Here is a 20,346-nt window from a genome sequence, read left to right as displayed (position 1 = left end):
TTGCGTTCGCTGAGCGGGGCGGACGTGGCTCTGTGCTCACAGCCCCTACCTCTTCTGCATGCTGCCAGCCCTTGGTCCTGCCCAAATCCTATGGTAGCAGCAGCGGAGCACGGCTCTAAGTGCTTTGCTGAGGTGCCACTGCAAAGCCACAGTGAAAGCAAGTGGGGAAACTGGACAAAACTGGCTTGAAGGCTACTATTTGGACCATTCTTTGTGCTTTAGATCACCTGTTGGGTGTACCTGTAACTGCATGCTGTCCTGGCCCAAGAACTAATTAATCACCACTGACATTTGCAGTGTTATAACTGGCATCTCAGTAAGAACACATTAGATGAATGGGACTGTTCAAAGTTACTGCCTCGGGCTTGCTACAAACACCAAATAGAGACTTGCATTAAAAGAAAGAGAAAGGTAAGCTGAATTTTTGGAAAGTAACAAAGATGTTTGTTCATGTTCTCAACCAGCTTAGCCTTTTCATCCTTAGCGTCTATAGTCCACAACTCCAGGAGTATTACTCTGAAGCCAATGGGATGATTTGTTTAGTAAGCAACATGTCTAAAGGTTTCGGAAACTGGTTCTAAATATTACAAGTTAAGCAAGCCATACAAAGCCTGAGAGTATTTTATAAATGGAAAAATAAAAAGTGACTCCATACCAATAAAATTGTAAAATTTTCCAACACGCTGTTCATCATGTATTTCTCTGGTAAATGCTTCAGCTTGTGTATGAAGTTGATCATATATTCACACATTGGAGAGCGATTTATTCTGTACACAAACCGGCCATTCTCAAACCTTGCATATTCAGTCTAAAAAAAAAAAAAGTATTTAGAAAAAGAAAAATCAGACAAGTCAGAAATAGCAAAAAAGTGAATACTAATTTTTTTTTCTTTGTGTAGACAGAAAAAAAGAGAAAGTGGCTCGCTCTCACACACACACCCACACCCCTACTTGCTAACTCCCTGCCTGAGCTACGCAGTGCCTTGCTAAAAATTCAAGGGCCCTTAATTATTAAGTAATAATATCACTACTTGTTCTCTAACCTATGAATTAAAAAGCTGAACAGATGAGGATTACACAGAGGTAAATCCAAGTCGAGTGAAAATGAATTGAGCAGAAAACTTTGTGGTAAGATGATTTTAGTTTTAAGGCAACTGTCTGCAAAGGGAACACCAAAAATAAGCTTATATATTTACACATAAATATACACATATAAACATAGCTATATTATTGCATGATTTAATAGGCAATTTATGAATTACAGAAAGATGCAAGACTACAGTCGGCAGAAAATCAGACTGATTTAGATTGCAGGGGCTCCCCAGGGAGCTGAAGGAGGGTAAGGCTGTGACTCCTGGACTCCTGCTGCTCAGCTACCAATTACTCACTTCAGGTACACTCAGTGGCATGTCGGGTTTTTTGACTTTCTCTAAGCTTGGAAGAATGGAAATGATGGAAAACTTTTTTATGGTCACCCTGCACAGAAACTGTATTTTGTATAAGAAGGGCATGAACAGTGACCAAGACATCTGTAAAGGCTTGACCTGCAGCTCTAGGCTAAAATTCCTGCACAAAACCTGTAATGCAGATAACAGCTGTGGGGCCCAGTACACAGAAGACAAGATAAATAGCTGCAGTAGAATAAACCAACCTGCCCACGCCATACAGTTCTGTGCTTAGAAAAGGTGAAAAATAACGAAAGGACCCTGCACGTTAAGAAAATATGCAACTTTGCATTCAAAAGCTGCTGGTGACTGAGGAAAGCATTCCTTTATGTGCATAAAAGAAGATTAAAAAAAGCATGGGTATAGACCAAACACAGCACACCGTCCACGGCTTTAAAATGTCTAAGACATCCAGATGACAGCGGGTAGCTCCTTACTGTAGTATGGTTCCAAACAGGCTACGTGGCTGGCCAAACGTTTGGAAATGGGAGCAAAAGCATTTTTCAGCTCTTTTCTGCCAGGTGATGGAAGAGGCGGCCCTGATGTCAGCTGCAGGTTCCCCACCGAAGGGTGCCACAGGCAGGGTGGAGGAGGGTGTCCAAAGCAACAGGTAACCAGGCTTTTACTTAACTGTAGTGTCACCATTTACACGGTGATATAAAATGAACCCAAACACGTACGGGAAGGAAAATACTGTTTCAGAAAGGATTAGAGAAAGGAAGGAAAAGACAGATAACAGCAAAGTAAAGACAAGAGAGAGAAAAACCTAATTAAAATGAAAGGGAACCAGAGAGTCATCCCACACATCCCATCACAACACCCACCTCTACTTTTTCTACTACTTGCTTTCCAAACGAGCAGACTTTGGTGGAACAGGTGATTGTCATGTTTTCTGAGCTCTCGTACTGACTAGTGACTCCGTAAAACGCTCCTGTATCATCTTGAATGTTGCAGTTTAAGTCAGCCTGTTGGGAAAAGGTAATAAATGTTGAAGATTTTATTTTTCATTTGACAGTGTCAGTAGCATAAGCTGTAATTAGCTCACCATTCTTTTTCAGAAATAAGAAAGGCGGGGAGTTTTATAATGACAACAGAGACAGCAAAAAAAGTCTGTCAGGAAAGTTACCTGCCTAATAGTTGCAGTAAAAACCTTAGGGAAGTAGCAATTTCTTCAAACTTTTAACAACAAAAGACAACCCAGTATTTCCCTGGGCTACAGGTGACGTTCTTGTCTGGCAGACAGCTGATGAAGTCCCTGGAGCAAAGGGAATGATCACCTGCAAGGCTCCTGGCTCCAAGCTGGCTCCTCTGGAGGGAACCTGCCTCGCAGCCTCCAATGCAACCGAGCCATCCCGCTCCCGAGGGGCCATAGTTCACTCACTTTCCCTTTCTTAAAGCAATGAAATCCTCACAGCAAAGGGAGACAGCTGCGCAACACAGGAATCAATCTCTGATAAGACTCTGTCAAGCCATATGGCCCTGATTCAGCAAAATACTGGACTTGGCGGAGCTGTATGATGCGACTCACAGGCTTCACGTGAGCCGTGCGCGCATTGAGCCGTGCCTACCGCACCGATAAAATATTACTGGACGTATTTGATTTCTTTCAGCATTTCTCTACAGCCTGAACAACTATCCAGCTGCCTTTAATATCTAGCAACAGAGACTGAGACTTGCAGGATTAAGTGAGGAAGCGTGTTACCTTTAATTATTTATATCCACACCCAAGTCCTGTGCGCAGCATGATTAATTTGGCTACAAAGCGACAGCATAGGTCACATGCTGAATCTGGCCTCCCCAGCAGCACTGAAGCTGTTCTGCCACTGTGCTCTTTGTCATCCTGAATCCATTTTCAAAAGCCCTCAAATTAAAAGAGTGCTAATATGGACACAGGCAGAGTCTAGGGATATCCACAGCTGGATTTGTTGATTCAGGCATTAGTTCTGCTGACATCTTTGGTGCCCAAGGAGAGAGCGGGCAGGGTTTTCTTTTCATGTGGAAGGAGCCAATCAGCTACAGCAGTGCAACATCTAAGAGTTATCTGAATTTTTAACATTGAGGTGAGCATTTTAGCAGAGAAATGCACTTTTGCAGCTGTTTCACCTGCAAATCTAGCTCTGCTTGTTTTTATTGCCAATATAGAAATGTAACACAAACATTTTGACAGATACTTTCCTGTCTACCTTAAGACTTTTTAAAAACTCAGTTTACAGGTATGTTTATTTACTAGTTAGTGTGGAACATTTATAATCCTGCCTCCACTACAGTTCAGGTCATTTGTACCTGCTACTTAATTTTTAACTAGGCAACAACTCATTAATTCTACTTACTGTCTACAGCCCTTATTTGTGGTACAACATTCTGAGGCAATATGCTGATAATAGCACATACTGAGCTAGTTTGTGGTAGGGAGAAGACACAGGTCTAAGATTACTTGAGGCTGGCTTTGGTAAATTAATCAGTGGAGAAGTCTCCTGAGGTTTACACACAGTAACACAAACAGCCCTATAGTCACGTATTTTGCATAACAGAAAGAAATCCTATCGCTATTACACCTTGTTTCTTGCACATGTTTTGCATGAGGTCAGCAGTTAATGTTTAATGTACATCTAAAGCAGTGTGTTCGCAGTCAGCTGTAAGAAATTGTTCCGAGCTAATAGTAAATAAGCAATTTGCCATCACAGCTGGCTTGCAATCGAAACATGACAAACAGCTAAACATGACAAACGGTAGCGCAACCATCAGCCATGCTACAGCTGCTCCACTGGAATTTCTGAATAGGCATTTCTGATAAACCAATCGCATTGTTAATAATCATAATAGTAATAATAATAACAATAATACTCATAGTAGTAGTAGTAATCTCTTAAAAAAGTGGTTATTCCTGCTGCTACCACAATTACATTTTTGCTATCAAAGCATTTTCTTTTTTTTCCTTTCAGATATGGGCAAAATAGTTAAGAAATCATAACTAAAATGCTCCTCACATTTTCGTATTGTCAAAAGGGTCAACTGCATAGACCTTGTATTTCAAGCTGCAATAGCAACATAGAGTTAAAAAATAAGAATAACTTTTTATCCGCGGCCTTCTGATATTGAAGCCCACTGACAAAAAAATCTAATCATTGTATTTACATGCTGACATTTAACCTGGAAAAGTAACACATGTGGCCATCTGGCACCCTGTTGATCACTCCCACAGCTCTTCCAACTCTTGCTGAAATCACCAGGAGTCCTGTGTACACAAAAAATACAGGCTGGGGTCCTGATGTTTGAATAAGGAATCCTTGAATTTATCACTCAAATGTCGTGATTTACTCTTACGCAATCACGACATTGTTGCAAAAGTCCCATGATGATAATATAGACGTGAATGATTTTTATTTGCTTAATTTGCTCTGATTTTTTTTGAGTCTAGCACACAACAAACATGTTTTCAAGGAAAGACAGACTTTTCCTTTTAAACAACAGTTTTCATGTTCAACTAATTACAAACCGCTGAGGGCTGAAGCTTTAAGACTCCTCCAAAAAGTCTAACACCAACATAAAAATCGTAAGAGTTGGCAACAGCAAATACCTTTAGATGAAGGCTTCACCAAAGCCTCTTTTAATACTGCAAGAATTTTGTCTGTTCTCACATACTGAAACAAATCTTGCCCCAGTCCGCATTCAAAATTTTTCCCCAGAGGCCGAGTCCATGAACACTAGCAAGGAGCGGGTACCATTGCAAAGAGGGGACTGTCATGTCAAGGAAGGATTCTGAAGCAGGGGCTGAAAGCTTTGTTCCATGCTGAAGACTTTTTGAAAAGAAGGAAAGACGATCACTTCTGGTAAAATACAAACCTTTGGTTAAAAAATGATAGTGAAGCACTTGCTAATTATATTGTTATGGCTTTACATAGTAAGTCATACACATACACCTGAAAGTAAAATTGTATTTCTTGAACTGATGAAAGTGGGTCCTAATTAAAACTCAGAGGATTTCCGCCCCACCCTCCCCCCCAAAAAAAAAAGATTATGAGACTATTTAAAAAGAAAAAAAACCCCACAAACCATAAAAGGCTGTGCTAAAAGTGGGCACTGCTGTGGCTATGAGAGCTGTAGATGTAGCTTTGAGCAGGAATAAGGTGATGTGTTACCCTGGTATTCAGTTTTAGCGGGATGCTTAGTACAACATTGATTGCAGTTTTTGTGTCTACATTTTAGAAAAGATGTTGGAAAATTGGAAAGTGTTCAGAAAAGAGTTACAAGAATGATTTCAGGTCTGGAAAACATCCTTTGTAGTGAGTGACTAATGAAACTCCATCTACTTACTTTTTCCAAGGGAAGTTTTTCCACGACTTTGTCATAGCCTACAAGTTGCTACATGGGGAAGAGTCTTCTGATAGATTAAATCTCGCAGAAAAGGACATTAAAAGACAGAAAGCTAAAGCTGCGCAAAAGCTAAATGAGAAACAAAACAAAGGCTGGCAACCCTGATGGCAATTAAATGCTGGCGTAATTTTCAAATGTGGTGGAATCACTATTACTTGGGGTCTTTTTTAACCAAGCTAAATAACTAACTAACAGGGATGCTCTGGTTCAAGTAGGCTTCCGGAGATAGACATTACTTAGTGAGACTCACTGCCTATATTACAGGAGAGGCAAGGCTAGGTAAATATAATAATAGCAAAATTGAAATATAGGAATTTATCTTATTAACCTCAATTAACCCTCTCCTTATAATTTCCTTTTCCAATGATCCCTGTGAAAAAAAAAGTGACCGTAGTCAAAAAGCTTCTGGAGTGCTGTGCTTGCAGCCTCTCATGCCGCAACCAGCTTTGTCTCATTATTTCCTTGGTGCTCTGGCTCTAGCTGTTCTCTTGTATTTTAGACTTAGACGGCAAGCCTTCCTGGGCTGTAAACCAGCTTTCCCTTCTGTACACCTTCTCGTGCAACTATGCTCTGACCAGGAATTAGGGTTGATGAGCACTGTTGTAGCATATACAGATAAATAACCTTTTGAATGGAGGCATGATCACATGTGATGAACAGGAGTCCATTTACTCATTGAATTTTAAAATGCAAGATCAATACAATTTAAGAAAAAAAACCCAAATTAAAACACAAATGCAATTTATTATTTTTTTTTTACTTTCGAGAGTAAAACTAATTTTGATTTATTTCTAAGAGCTGAGATTTATATTGGCTGAATGCATTTGGAGATGGGAGAGGCACTCAGCTTTCTGGCACGCTATCTACAGTGGTTGTGTAAGAGCATGATTAATTCATTAATAAAGCATATCTTGTCAATGGGTAGCACTGAAAATATTACATATTAAGAGTACCAAGTGTCTGACATGAGGCATGGAGAAGCTTCTGCCGGTGTGCCAGAGCAGGCACCAAACCAGAGCTGGCTGAAACCAAAATAAAAAGTAAAAATAAATATAAAAAAAATCTTCACGTTCACTTCAGAAGAGCTCTCAGGCTCTGTGTTAAAGGCGGGGGGCAGAGGGTAGAGCGCTTGTGTAATAATAACAGCTTTGGCTAACAAAAAAGCAACTCCAGCAAAAATTGCCGAGAAGAGTCTAAATCCTTCTTGCTGAGTAGAAGGAAAACAGCACCTACTGGAAACAGTGGGATCTGGGGAGGGCCAGAACAATTTACACTGGCATTCAGTAGTTAACATTAAGCACATAAGGTCACTTATTAACAACATATAGTTTTTAACAACTGCTGACTGCAGGGAGGTGTGTTACTCATATGACTGCATCACGCCTCCCCTCCTCCTCTCCAAAGAGTGATCAAAGAGCGGAGATTCCAAATTGTGAAGCAATTTTTTCCAACGGGAGCATCTGGGTTGCTGGCACGTTTCACCGCGCGTTACACTGCAGCTCGGGAATCGCGTCCAGCTCTGCCACATGGTTGGGCTTGTGATGGACAGGCCAAGCTGCTCCGGCTTCCCAGCTGCTCGGCCCCTTCCACTCATTATCCAGCCTCAAGCGCTAATGCCCTTGCATCAATTTGCGAAGGGGTCCTCCACAAGCACTGCGTGAGCTCCCTGCACCAACAGGGTTGTGATGGGGAAAAGAAAATGGATGTCTGCTTTCTTCCATATCTAATTTGTTTTGCATACATTTGCATGCTGGCCATAGACCCATTCACATTACAGATCCCATTTGCGAGTTGCAGATCATTTGCCAGTCAAAGCTGGCGAGTGTGCGTGTGTGTCTGTGTGTATGTGGAGGGAAATCCAAGATTCTAGATTATGCAATATAAATTACATGTAAAAATAGAGAGAAAAAAATTAAGGCAGTAGCCACAATTGTGTGTGTGTGTGTGAGTGACGGGCACAAAGAATCTCTGCACCTTTTAAGACGGCTGGAGACACATGGGGATAAATTCAGGAGGGGGTGGGAGGAGACCACAGGCGCAAGCCATTTCTGAACACTGATTACATGGGTAAATTGTTTGTTCCAGTGTATCACAAAGAGAAGGAGCATTATTTTTCATGCCACAGCTGTTTTGAATAAGAATAGGAATAAACTTAACCATCCTCCTCATGTTACTTACCACTAATTATGGCATATATTTACATCTATAAAACAGTGAAATTTGGGGGGACATAATTTAATGCCCCTTTATTGTGTAGATTCCTTTATTTCCATCCCACATTTGAATTTCAAAAATGTTTAGGACTTCAAAGCATCTTTAAAAGCTTGCCCTAATTACAATATGCATTACTTTCTAAAACTCCTAGTTTGCATTGCAGATTCCTGCAAATAGAAGCATTCATTTTAAACATTAATTAATATCATCCATGCATCTTCAGATGAGTTTGGGTCTTTATTTCAGAGTTGCACTGAGCTCTGACTAAGCTTTCCTCAGTTTGAAGAATAGTTCAAGCTACTGTAAACATTTAAAATTAAGCCAGTGGATCAGATCAGTAGAAAGCCTGACAGCCCAATATTAATTTATATCAGCTGTTTTTTCCCTTTGCCACTAGTTAGAAAACATCTCTCCTCTGAGATACATTTCCTTCCCATAACTGTTCCTGTAGCTGCAGAAGTCAGAGTTCAGGCTTGGCACGGAGCGTTTGGCAGTGTCAGAGACACAAAACCCATGGCCACATTACTGGAAGGTGTGCTTACACCAGCACTCAGGATCCCAACGGAGGCATAGGCCCACTGCACGATACCGCAAGCTACATGAAGAAGTCATGCAAAAAGAGAATCCCTGCCTCAGACTTTGCTATTGGGGGCTGAGGCAAAACAAGAGAGAAAAATAACTAGCAAAACCAGAAGAATTTAGCCTAGGCTGCAGCAGACAGACACGCACTGCTGAATTAATGTTAAAGGTGCTCTTAGTAGTGAAAAGTGATTGCCAGATGAACTAGTGCTAAATAGGGGCAAGGTCCAGAGCTAGCAAAGCTAGCAGGGGCATAAAGGGAGCTAATGTCTTGTGCCTTCCTAGAGCGATTCCCTTGCCAGAGTCAATGGACGTGTATGTGCTCGTAACAGCAGAGTCAAAATGAAGGTACTGGAGATGCGGCTGAGAAACACCGGATTCAAAAGGGAGGTGATGTGAGTGGGACAGATGTACCATCAGCTTCCCGCAAGAGTAAGTGGAGAGCCAGAGGAGGCAGAGCGCTGGGCAGTTGGAACTAGGGGCCAGGAAGGCAAGGGCAGCTACAGTGTTTTAGACAGACATTTTGGGGTAGAGCTGGAGGTGTGATCTATCATTTAGCTTGAACTCTTTCAGGAGGCCTAAGCTTATTATTTAGTCCTAGGTAATTTAAGAATAGTAGCGAGTAGTCAGTGGGGATAGCATTAGACATCAATCTGAGTGGAACTTCAACCAATAAAAGAAACCAATAGAGGCAACATGTGTTGACTTAGCTTTTAGATAGGCTAATCAGAACTTCAAAGACCAGAAAACTTCAGTGCTTTTCTCAAGTCACAAAAACAGTTCCAGTATAAACTAACCAATGGGTATGTTGACCTTACTCAGATAAAGATTGGATGGTATGAATCATACCTGATTGTTTTACATAGATTGGGTTTATTTTGTTAGTGACTGAGGTAACAGAAGCAGGATTGTGCACTCAACCTGCACCATCCAGGGAAAGGTTTCATCTGCAGATATTCTGCAGCCTTGCCTGAATTCCTCAACACTGTTCTAGCAAATAACTTTTACATTTATTTAAAAACCTTTATTTTTGTTTTCATTTTATATCCCTGTAATCTCTGGTTTCATATCATTGTCACACAAATTTCCTGTGCTTTATCATTAGTACGTTGTTGCTTATCTACTCATAGTACTGAGTGCACAACATACCAAGTAAAGCCCCTTCTATCTATTACCGTAAAAGCCTCTCTCTGGGGTGACTTCCCTGAAGTCTCTGGTTCCCACTGACCACCTGGGATAAGAGCCACTGCATTCAAGATGCAAGGACATGGAAGGACATAAGGACATGGAAATTGCTTTGCGGGGCTGTGAGGTTGGTTGTTTGAGGTGATGTAAAAGGAGAATTCTCGTCCTTTTATACCTCCTGCCCTGTGAGGTAGAAAGAGGCCCAAAAGTGTGATGTCCAGATGTGTCACCAGGACTGAGGCCAGAAGCTCAGCCATTCCCAGCGTCAGGCTGTATTTCACAGGAGATATAATCTGTATGAACCAATAAACTTCTGCAAAGCAAAGCAACGCTTTGTTTTGTACTCATACCTGCGATGCTTTGTGAAGTCAACTCCACAATTGCTAAATGTCTTCTTGCAAGATCTCAGACCTTTCCCTCCCACTTTTTTGTAATCAAACCATATTATCTTTGTTACAGGGAAAACCATGCTGCTGAGAAGCCTCAAGCAGAAGTAAATGGGAAAGAGTAAGAGGAATATATTCTTCCTGGCTGCCAGAGCTAAGCCACTTTCTGCCTTAGTCATCCTCAATGTAAGTGCTTGTCTCTGGTCTTCCCATTTCCCATCTTTCCTTTCCACACTGGGTTTAATGTCTAAACAAAATACCCTTTTTGCTGCCTCCAGCGACATGCTGACTTCTCTTTAAATCCATTTACAGGCTCACCATCCCTTCTGGCATCAAATCTTCACCTTCGCTTTCAAGCTTCCACATGCCACGACACCCGCCTTCTTTCCTTCTCTGGTTTCCCTCGACTCCTTTCACTCATAGTTCCCGTTTTTCTTTTGTTGATTCTCCTTGCAGTGCTTTCTCACCTGTACTTACTTGCCTAACACAAACCCATATTCCTCTTTTACTCACGTTACAATCAAATTCCACCAAAAGGTGGACTGTCACTGGACACTGATGCTAGGGTGCACTCAGTAGCTTACAGCACTGAGCAAACTATTGATGGCTAAATGATAATGAAGGGAGAGACAAGAGAAAGGAGGGGATGGGGACATTGTTAAATAAGGGGTGAGAGAGCATTGTAAGTAAGCAATAACCACACAACATGAATAGAACCTGGGAGAAGTTGAACTTTTGGAGTAGGAGGAGGTAGCAGATGATAAGGAGAGAGTGAATACTGATTCAGATACAGATACTTAATTTAAAAGAAAAGGACAAGAATACAAAATTTAATCTATTTTCATACTAATAAACTTGAAGTTACTAGTAGGGTCCAAAAGATTGTCAGCAACCTTTGCCAGTTTTACACTGCTAATATATGACTGTTTAGAACAGATTCTCAACACTCCCCGTAAAAATGGGAGCAATGTCCTTTTTTCTGAAGAAATGACCTATTGTGGTGAAATAAATAAAGGACAGCAAGCTGACAGTTTAGGATATAATTGTCATGACTAATTACACAGCCATCTTCTGTTTTTCCTATACATATTGCTAGCTGAGGGGCACTGGTGTGAAGTTTATTACTAGAAGGGCATCCATTGTGACTCTTGCTACACCCAAACACTGCCCCTGGCACCTTCCCTCTGCTGCACACACTCAACGGAGAGAAAATCCACTGGCCTCTTTTAAGGTCGTGGCTCAGGAAGGCATTCTCATCACATTTTAAATGTATAACTTAGAAGGACGTTAGCACTGTATGTTTTTAATCTCTAAGTTAATACAACACAAAATTGTATTAAAACACCATTATGTTGGAAGGCACAGCGAGGTTAAGAAATGTTGAAGTTGCCTGCACATCCTGACTGCCAAACTGCATCATGACACAGTCTTTAGCTACACGACTCCACACTTGCCCTCTGAGCATCTACACAAAATTTCTTTGTCTTCATTACTCAGTGTGGCCCAAGTCCATGTTTCCTGAACACTACTCAAAACCTGTGCTGAACACAAAATTACTAATTTTATAAAGGTTTTCTTCATGGCCTTATCTTGATTTTTTATAAACGGCCAGGAGTTTGATTTCTCAATGACTACCTGAGGTGAAGGGATAGTGTCATACCCTATATTACAGATGGGGAACTGAGGCAAGAGTGTTAAAGGTGTGCACCGCCTGTAGGAGATCAAGCAGAGAAGGCTGGGACTTGAATTTTCGAAGTCATGAGTACAATACAGACCTTAATGATCCAAAGAGGATCTATACCAGCTTTAGATACATCTTTGAGCATTCAGTGTGCCTGAAAATCAGTTTCCACATGGAGAAAAAAGCAGAATATACAACATATCAAAGACTGTATCACAAATCCCTGCTGCTTCCATGTCTAATATAAAGTCTGAAGCTTGTCAGTCTCTGTGGGAACTGAGAACAGGCAAGTGAGGTGACATTCATTTTGCCAGCAGGTTTTGCAAGTATTTATTATGCAAAGTGGATTGGTGAGATGACAGTCCTCAGTTCACGCCCAAATTTTGCAAGATGTACTTAGTGGTCACAGACCCTTTACCTCCAGGCCCTATTCCTCTGTAGCCAGATTTGTTCTGCCCTTACACTTGTCCTGTTCCCACCTCTCACATACCTGTCTCTGCTCCATGCCTTCATCCCTATGTTTCCCTGCAGCCTCCTTATGCCACTGCCTCCTTCTTTTTGACACTACATTCTCACCTGCCTTTCCCAGGCTCCTGGTGCCTGCTGTGTTTCAGTTCCCAGTTCTCTGCTGCCTTCTGTTCCTGGCCTCTTTGTTCAGCCAGCCCTCAAATGTTTCGTCTACAGCTCCCACACCCCGTTTTAAGCCCCATGAATTTCTCAACTGATTTCTTCTGCAGTCCAGCACAGATCCTGCTCAGTGGTTTACGCCTTCTACATCCACATTTGCGAAAAGAGAGTCTCCCTCATTCCCAGTTTCCAGTTCCAAATCTGGTGCCTCAGAAACTTTTGGCAAGACATGAAGTCTGGAGTATGTACAAGGTGGAGAGTATTTCAGGTCACATAGATAAACTTTAACTGAAAGCAATAAACACCAGGAAATCTGATCATAAGCAGTGATCCCAGATCAACCTTTTCTGGTTTCACCATCAACCTGTCCACCCTGTAATTAGACCCTGAATATGCCCCTATCACTGATGTTTTAAAAGACAAATTTCAAATGTTTATATTATAACTATTGCTATGAAAAGCAATATACCACAAAAAATGTGCCAACAAATCAATGAGTAGAAAAAGCTTTAGCGTAAGCTTAAGGTCCAGCCTAGAGATTTGATGATCCTTTTCAATGAATCTATAGCATCGCGAACATGAGATTTTGTAAATGCAATAAGAAAAATCTGATGTATCAATGAAATTTATCACAACTAGATCAATACACAACATCTCAACCTTCTATTCAAATTTGGTTTTCACTCTTGCTCGCAACACATATGAATAGATACAACTTTTGGAGCAGAGTCCCATGGCTGACTAACAAAAAGGCAAGGGGAAAGCAGATGTGCTCTAGCAATCAAAAAATGTTTTAAGAAAAACCCTGGAACCATCCCAGGCTCACAGTCATCCTCCTGCACCCTCAGTTCAAATCCTGCTTGGTCCTACCTGCATAAGCGTGGACTGATTCTTGTACTATTTGCATTTGGCAAGAGTTCAACATTTGAAATACTAAAAAGCAGTCTCCATTTCTGTGCTTCCCCGTTTTTTCCTGAACCACTAGATGGCAGTTCCCCATTTCCAAACCAGGGCTCTGGTTACCTGTTTGCTCCTAACCCGGCAGCTGTGTCAAGCACAGTTGAAGCACTGATCTGCCTTTGTGTGTCATTTGCAACACAGACTTCTTGATTCTTGAGGAGCTGTCAACAAGAGTGGCTCTGGGCCAGCGTCCTACCTGAAGGACATACAGCTTTTGCACTTTTAAATGATGACAGAAGAAATTTCCACAAGAACCCGAAGGGTGCTAAACACTAAACACAGGCCTTATCTACACAAGAGGTTCTTCACATCATGTCTTACTCACCCAGAATTTTACGAGGAAGAAAGCATTTTGGGGCCCCTTCCCAAACAGTTCCTTTAGACCGCCCTTCTTTTCAGGAAATTTGTCATAAATCTGACGAATGTCCACCGATTCAAGCAATGGGTCACTGTAAGAATGGTTAGCGTGTCCAATGTGTACGAAGAGGTGTTTATTGTACTGTAAGAAAGAAACAGGAAAATCAGTGCTGTACAAAAAGAACAGAGGTTTATTAAGACACGGGTCTGCGTGAGCTCCTGCAGAGGGTAGCGTGCTTTGATGGATTAAATGACTTGCACATTACTCCTGGGACTATGATTTTCTGCAGTATGATTTCCATGAACAACTTAGTGATTGTGTCGTAGCTCCTTGCGAACAGGGGTCAACATCAAAAAACCTGTGTCCCTACTGCAAACCACAAAACATGGTCATCTTCAAGGGAGTAATTTACACTGAAAGACCCAGTGGCAGCACAATGATAGAGAGTCCTTCGCAGAGCGTAATAAGATGAATATGCTCACGAGGAAAGCCTATTTCTGCCTCTTTAATCCATGCCTTTTAATGTCACATGTCCTCAGAGTCTAAATTTCTGCTAGTACCACAAAGCCACACATATACCTCCTGTTTGTCTATTAAAAAACCCCAAACCTCTATCCATAGCGCATGCTAATGCCCCTTAACTAAAAGAGATGAAAGGGTTTTTCTTTTAACTCCAGAACGACAATAACAAGAAGGCCAGTTACTCTGTGTTGCTGTTACTGTAAAAGTAGTACTAATTGTGTGTCCTCCAGTATTTTGACCCATGTAATATTAAAGAGCCAAACTTCTACCACTTCCCTCGGGAGCCAGCTCTATAGATGACCATCTCTGCCAAAACACATTCAGCTTCAATTTCCTATTTCTTAACTTTGCACTTCATTATAATCACAGGAATCACCTCAGCAAAGCCTTTCCTCCCTGGAGGAAATCCTTGGCCCAGTGAAGTACACAGCAGCCCCCTGCTGACTCTAAAATGGTCTTTTAGGGGCTGCCATTTCTCCAAGATGAGAGCACCTTCCAGCACCTCAAATGAAAGTGGAAGGACGAACCCTGAAGACCCTCTGCTAGTCAATCAGCCGCTCAGCGTTGTGTGAGCAGAGTGAAGGAGCTTGAGAGTGGCAGGATTAAACATTGGGGTTTTTAACCATGTAGATCACAAAACATTTTGCTAACTCAATTAAAGGAAAGCTGATATGCAGTCAATGAACACTAGAAAACTAGAAATATTGAACAGATGCTGTATATAAGGGACAATTCCCAAAAGCTAAGCACAAATAAAATATTTAAAACCCCAAAGCAGACCTCATTTAAGCTATTTTGTTTACAATATACCTGCCGAATGAACAAATTGAAGTGACAAATCTAAATTAATTGGACATCCACTCAGAGCCTTCCTTTGGTGTAAGCGGAGTCTTCCGTAGCAGATGTCCAAAACTCTGGGGAAAAGGAAATGGACTGGCTAGATTTCTGCACTTAGGAAATTAAATGGAAATCTATTTAAAAATCATCTTGCACAGTGAAATCTGAATTTAGAATCACAGAACACTCATCTGTGTACAGGGCTAAAAATGAGATACGTTCCGTGCTTTTTACACGGTTGTATTTCTTTTTTAATTTGTTGGAAGGAAAAAGGAAAGGGTAACACTTTATTAAGATGTTTGCACAAGCAAATCCAAGTCTGAGAGCACCGGTTCCGTGGATTTTTCTTGCAGCCCTATTTCAAAATAATGCCTTCCCAGCTTCTCCTCTGCACAAGTGGAAAACTTGTCCACCCTTTACTTAGTGCATGTGGAGCACAAAAAGGGCAGAGTTGATCCAAAGAGAACTATTTCTACCTTAAAGAGGAAAACAGGCATGGCAGAGAAATAAATGGGGGGCGGGGAGCTGAATGCATGCATGCAGGAGTGTGCCTGTGAGCATGTGCCAGCTAACCCTCACCCAAGGCTGATCTAGCTTGCACGCTGATCATTTACATATGATACAGGAAATTGCACTGGTTGGCAACCATAAGTGACTACCATAGCAGTGCCCACGGTCAGATTTAACACGTTACCTCATGCAGTAGTGGCAAAAGTGGACTAAGGAGACATTTTTAACATGACAAAACAAACAAAACAAAAAATGCAAAATAATATGAGAAAGCACCATGTCTCCAACTTTTGTTTTTTTGACACTGTTGTCACATACTTAGCCTGCAATACTGTAAGTAACTAAAAGCCATACTTATCTTTCTGCCAACTGAAAAACTTTGACCTCAGTAAAATGTATCAGTGCCCCATATACCTGGGAACTGCCAGGAACACAAGAAAGGGAGCCAAGAATCATAGAATGTTAGAGTTGGAAGGGACCTTAAAGATCATCGAGTTCCAACCCCCCTGCCATGGGCAGGGACACCTCCCACTAGACCAGGTTGCTCAAAGCCCCATACAGCCTGGCCTTAAACACTTCCAGGGATGGGGCATCCACAACTTCCCTGGGCAACCTGTTCCAGTGTTTCACTACCCTTACAGTAAAGAATTTCCTCCTAATATCTAATCTAAATCTCCCCTCTTCCAATTTAAAACCATTACCCCTTGTCCTGTTACTACATCTCCTGACAAAGAGTCCCTCTCCGGCTCTCCTGTAGGCTCCCTTCAGATATTGGAAGGCTGCTGTAAGGTCTCCCCGGAGCCTTCTCTTCTCCAGGCTGAACAACCCCAGCTCTCTCAGCCTGTCTTCATAGGGGAGGTGCTCCATCCCTCTGATCATCTTTGTGGCCCTCCGCTGGACTCATTCCAACAGGTCCATGTCCTTCCTGTGTTGAGGACTCCAAAGCTGGACACAGTATTCCAGGTGGGGTCTCACGAGAGCAGAGTAGAGGGGTAGAATCACCTCCCACGACCTGCTGGCCACACTTGAAGAAACCTGCTCCTGTTGCTTTCCTAAGTTACCAGGGCTAAAGCACAGGAGGACAGGGCATAGGCTGGGTCACCAAACATGGCTATCAATGGAAGCCTATCTGCCATCAGGCAAACATCTCAATTTTTCAAGGAGAATGATAAGAGTTCCCCAGTTGAGGCAAGCACTTCTGACCTCTCTGAAAAATTAAACCAAAACATTTCCCTTTCCCCAGCACCCCTGTAGCCTGCCCAGGTGTGCCCAGCAGTTGTACTCTCCCTGGGGATGTGAGATGTCCCAAAGCATCTCTTTGCTCCTCCTTGTTCAGAGTAAGGGCTTGAAAAACCGTCCCCACCAGTAGTGACCGGGTTATTATTTATTTTGGGATTGCTTCCTCTCAGTCTTCTCTGCTGGTGTTGTTCCAGATCGTACAAATAACCATATTTTTATAGGAATAGAAGCAAAGGCTCAGGTTCTCTTGCACCCTGGAAAGTGTCCTCGCCAAAAAGGTGTCCCTCTCCCAGGTCCACTTCACTGTGGAGTGAAGGAGGAAGGGAGAGCTGTATTTTATAGTTTGGCAACTGCAAATTCCCAAGACAATTCACAAACTCTACCTTATTCTGCAAACCAGGAAAATATACAAATTGCTCAGTATCCAAACTTCAGCAGAAGCAAACACATTTATAGGAACATGGAGCATGAAGTCTTAATGCTGTTTAAATATTAAAGTTAAAGGCAGCTGTAAAGCTACCACAGTTGTCTGTGGAGCTCGCCAAAGTACCAGATGCTGCTGCAGCAAAATTTCTGAGCGAGTGCAGTAGGACAGATGGTATGACATCACCTGACAACATTCTTAGGACAGAAATGTTTATTTTGATATTGCAATGTGTGATTATTTTCTCCTTATGTTGCTGCAATTCCTATGCTAAGTACGATCATTACTAACCTAATTAGACATGCCATATTTCTATGAACTAACAAACGATAATATAATATTAGGAGCAGGGTAAATGGCTACTGAAATGATCCCTATCGTTTTTATACAATCATACTCCATGACAAGAATATGTGCATAGATAAAAGCAAAGAACCCAAGTTTTATGCCTATATTTTTGAGCCATTAGTGTCTGAAAAGCTTAAAAACATCCTCATTATATTGAGAATTCACTGTTCTTTTAAACTGAATATTCCAGAGTCATTGAAGTACATTAGGTGCTGAGGAATTTACTCATGCTACAGCATTTAAAGGATTTGCATCCAGCATTGAGGTATTAATGTGCTTTAACTGCTGTAAACCATCATAGGTCAAATCCTGTATTTTCTGAGGATAAAAACTACATAAAAATACAAAGAACGTTTTCAGCTATGTCTTCAGCATCTGCATTACACAACATGCCCTGGAGATGGCTACCTCTTACTGAGCTCTTTTCCTTAAAAAAATTCTAACTATCCAAAGAATGTAGTAAAGCCATGAAATATGACTGTTGTCAAATAATACCATGAGAAAAATTATAATCCACTTAGGAATTTAAGAGAACCAAGACAAATTGCCAATGGCAGAGGATGCAAGCATTTAAGCTGGTGCAGAACAAAGACAAATCACCTACATTTGTTTTATCAGCCAGCGTATATATTTGTAACAGCTCCTCACCAATTTTGCGCTTAAATTCTAAGACAACAGCCTTTCTGGTCCATGAAACACAGGTTTGCAAATTGCTACAGCTTTCTCTGCCTCATCCCCGTGCTTCCCCACACCTGTGGAGCTAACGCCAAACCGTGACAAGCCTGTACAGGACTAAGTTTTTTATTAAATAGCGGTGGCCAAGATGCAGATAGCAGCGAAGCCAACCCTTTCACGTTCCTGGTGCAGGTGAGCTGGGCACGCAGAGCTGCTGGGGTACCCACTCTCTCGCTGCTCCTGTCCGCCAGAACTGCGCAGCCCTACATAACCATACTGAGCAGCACATAGAGGGCGAGTAGCTCCCCAGGCCCATCTGGGTGACATGGATGTGGAGCAAGGTGGAATGCAGGTGGCCCACGAGAGGGCCCACAGCAGCTATTTCTGTGAGGATGACCTTGTTAATGGGCACGACACTCTGACTGCAAGGGCACTGCACCCTCCCGCTGCACCCAGGGATGGTTTAACCTCCCCGTGAACGGCACAGGAGGCACCCCTGCGTTGGTGTGGGTGGTGTAAGCTCCCCTGCAAACATCCCTGGCCCTGCAGCGGGACAGCGAGCTGGTGGCTTGCTGGACTTTGCACAGCCATGGGACGGTTGAGCAGGACAGGGAGGAGGCAGCACCTCGCTGCCATGTCTGCCCTGTACAGCCTAATAACAGCACCTTGCTAGCTGGGATGCTTCACGAGACCTGTTGCTTCCTGCAAATTTCAAACATAACAACCACGAAGGTGAGGCCGTCTATATCATTATTTGCAGCAGCGAATCCCTGTGAGAAAATACTATGGGGAGAGGCTGGCAACTTGAACAGCTCGTAATCTTGTGTGCCCAAACTCCACCACACAAAGGAGAAGTACATTAAAAGGGCTCTGCTGCAGGTCGTCTCCCGTCCTGACATGGAGGGACAGCCTCTTGGCTTTCTTTGGGCTGAATATATTCTGTACTGGAGATCACAAGAACTACCACCACAGCTCAGAGGGACAGCTGAGTGGAAGGCAGGTGGGACAGCCTGAGCTTTGGTTGAAATGAGAGAGAGAAAACAGCACTGCTCAAGTGCCTGGCACCACGCAGTGATTCCCTCTGTACCTTCACTGACCGGTCCAACCCATCTTTTAAAAATGTACCGCTGTCTGGGCAGCAACTGCGCTTTTGGAGGAAAAAGGATCCAGGTGGGTGGATTGATTAAAAAACAATCACTAGTATATCAGCAGTCTACACGCGGCTCTAACCTGTACCCTACCCAGCCTCAGCTGTGCTGTCTCACTGTATCTTGTAAATCTGATGCTGTTTAATTTCCTGCTGATGTAAGAAAATCACTTCGTCTGCCAACAATTTTTCTTATTTCTACCAAAACACTAGTAACTGAATATTTCATTCCTGTTGCTGTTGTTCTCCACTGAAGCAGACTGGGAGTTATATTTACAACGTTTTAATGCTATAACTGGAGTCTGTATCAACTCCTGTTATTAAGGTTTTTAACGCTGTGACGTGAAATGTTAATTGAACTTTCCGTGCTTTTATGCTACGATACAACTGCACGGTCAGCCTAGTCTTTCAAGGACCTTCCCCCTTTAGACTCCTGCCTGGATCTGTATCAGGACTGAATCAGGAATGTGAAGTAAAAGGACATCTTTGGCTACTTGTTGCAGAAATGGGGAAGTAGGTGATGAGCGAAGGCAGTCCTCAGCCCTGATGCATTAACATTTCCCAGCTACTGCCACAGCAGTCCCAGTGTGAAACTGGGACTTGCTGGCTGGGCAAGGTGCTCACACAACATTTTCATCAGCTTTCCTGTAACGCTGAAGATGCATCCTTCATTTCTGGCCTATCTGCTTTTAGACCCTGCAGTCCCAATTCCAGAAGTGCTGAGTGCTCAGATGGGAAAATTATGCCTGAATGTAGGAAGCTCTCAATAATGCTAAGTATTCTGCAAAATCAGGCTCATGACAAATCAAAGTGGACCCTCAAAATCAGTGGCCCAT

The 20,346-nt window shown here is 42.4% G+C and overlaps 1 protein-coding gene across 8 annotated transcripts in view; it reads right to left on the bottom strand.

Annotated features, from left to right (window-relative positions):
- Nucleotides 1–20,346, bottom strand: part of TEAD1 (TEA domain transcription factor 1) — a 106,824-nt gene that overhangs the window by 6,192 nt on the left and 80,286 nt on the right. For all 8 annotated transcript variants that reach the window (XM_074150064.1, XM_074150066.1, XM_074150065.1 and 5 more), the window contains 3 exons: nucleotides 13,776–13,949; nucleotides 2,269–2,409; nucleotides 656–808 (listed from right to left, as the gene is read on the bottom strand). In XM_074150064.1, coding sequence (XP_074006165.1) covers nucleotides 656–808; nucleotides 2,269–2,409; nucleotides 13,776–13,949 — 468 coding nt within the window. The remainder of the gene's footprint in view (nucleotides 1–655; nucleotides 809–2,268; nucleotides 2,410–13,775; nucleotides 13,950–20,346) is intronic.

Source organism: Numenius arquata, chromosome 6 (genome assembly GCF_964106895.1).
Source record: "Numenius arquata chromosome 6, bNumArq3.hap1.1, whole genome shotgun sequence".
NCBI lineage: Eukaryota > Metazoa > Chordata > Aves > Charadriiformes > Scolopacidae > Numenius > Numenius arquata.
Note: the sequence above shows the minus strand (reverse complement) of the source record. Positions and strands in the feature narration are given on the sequence as shown.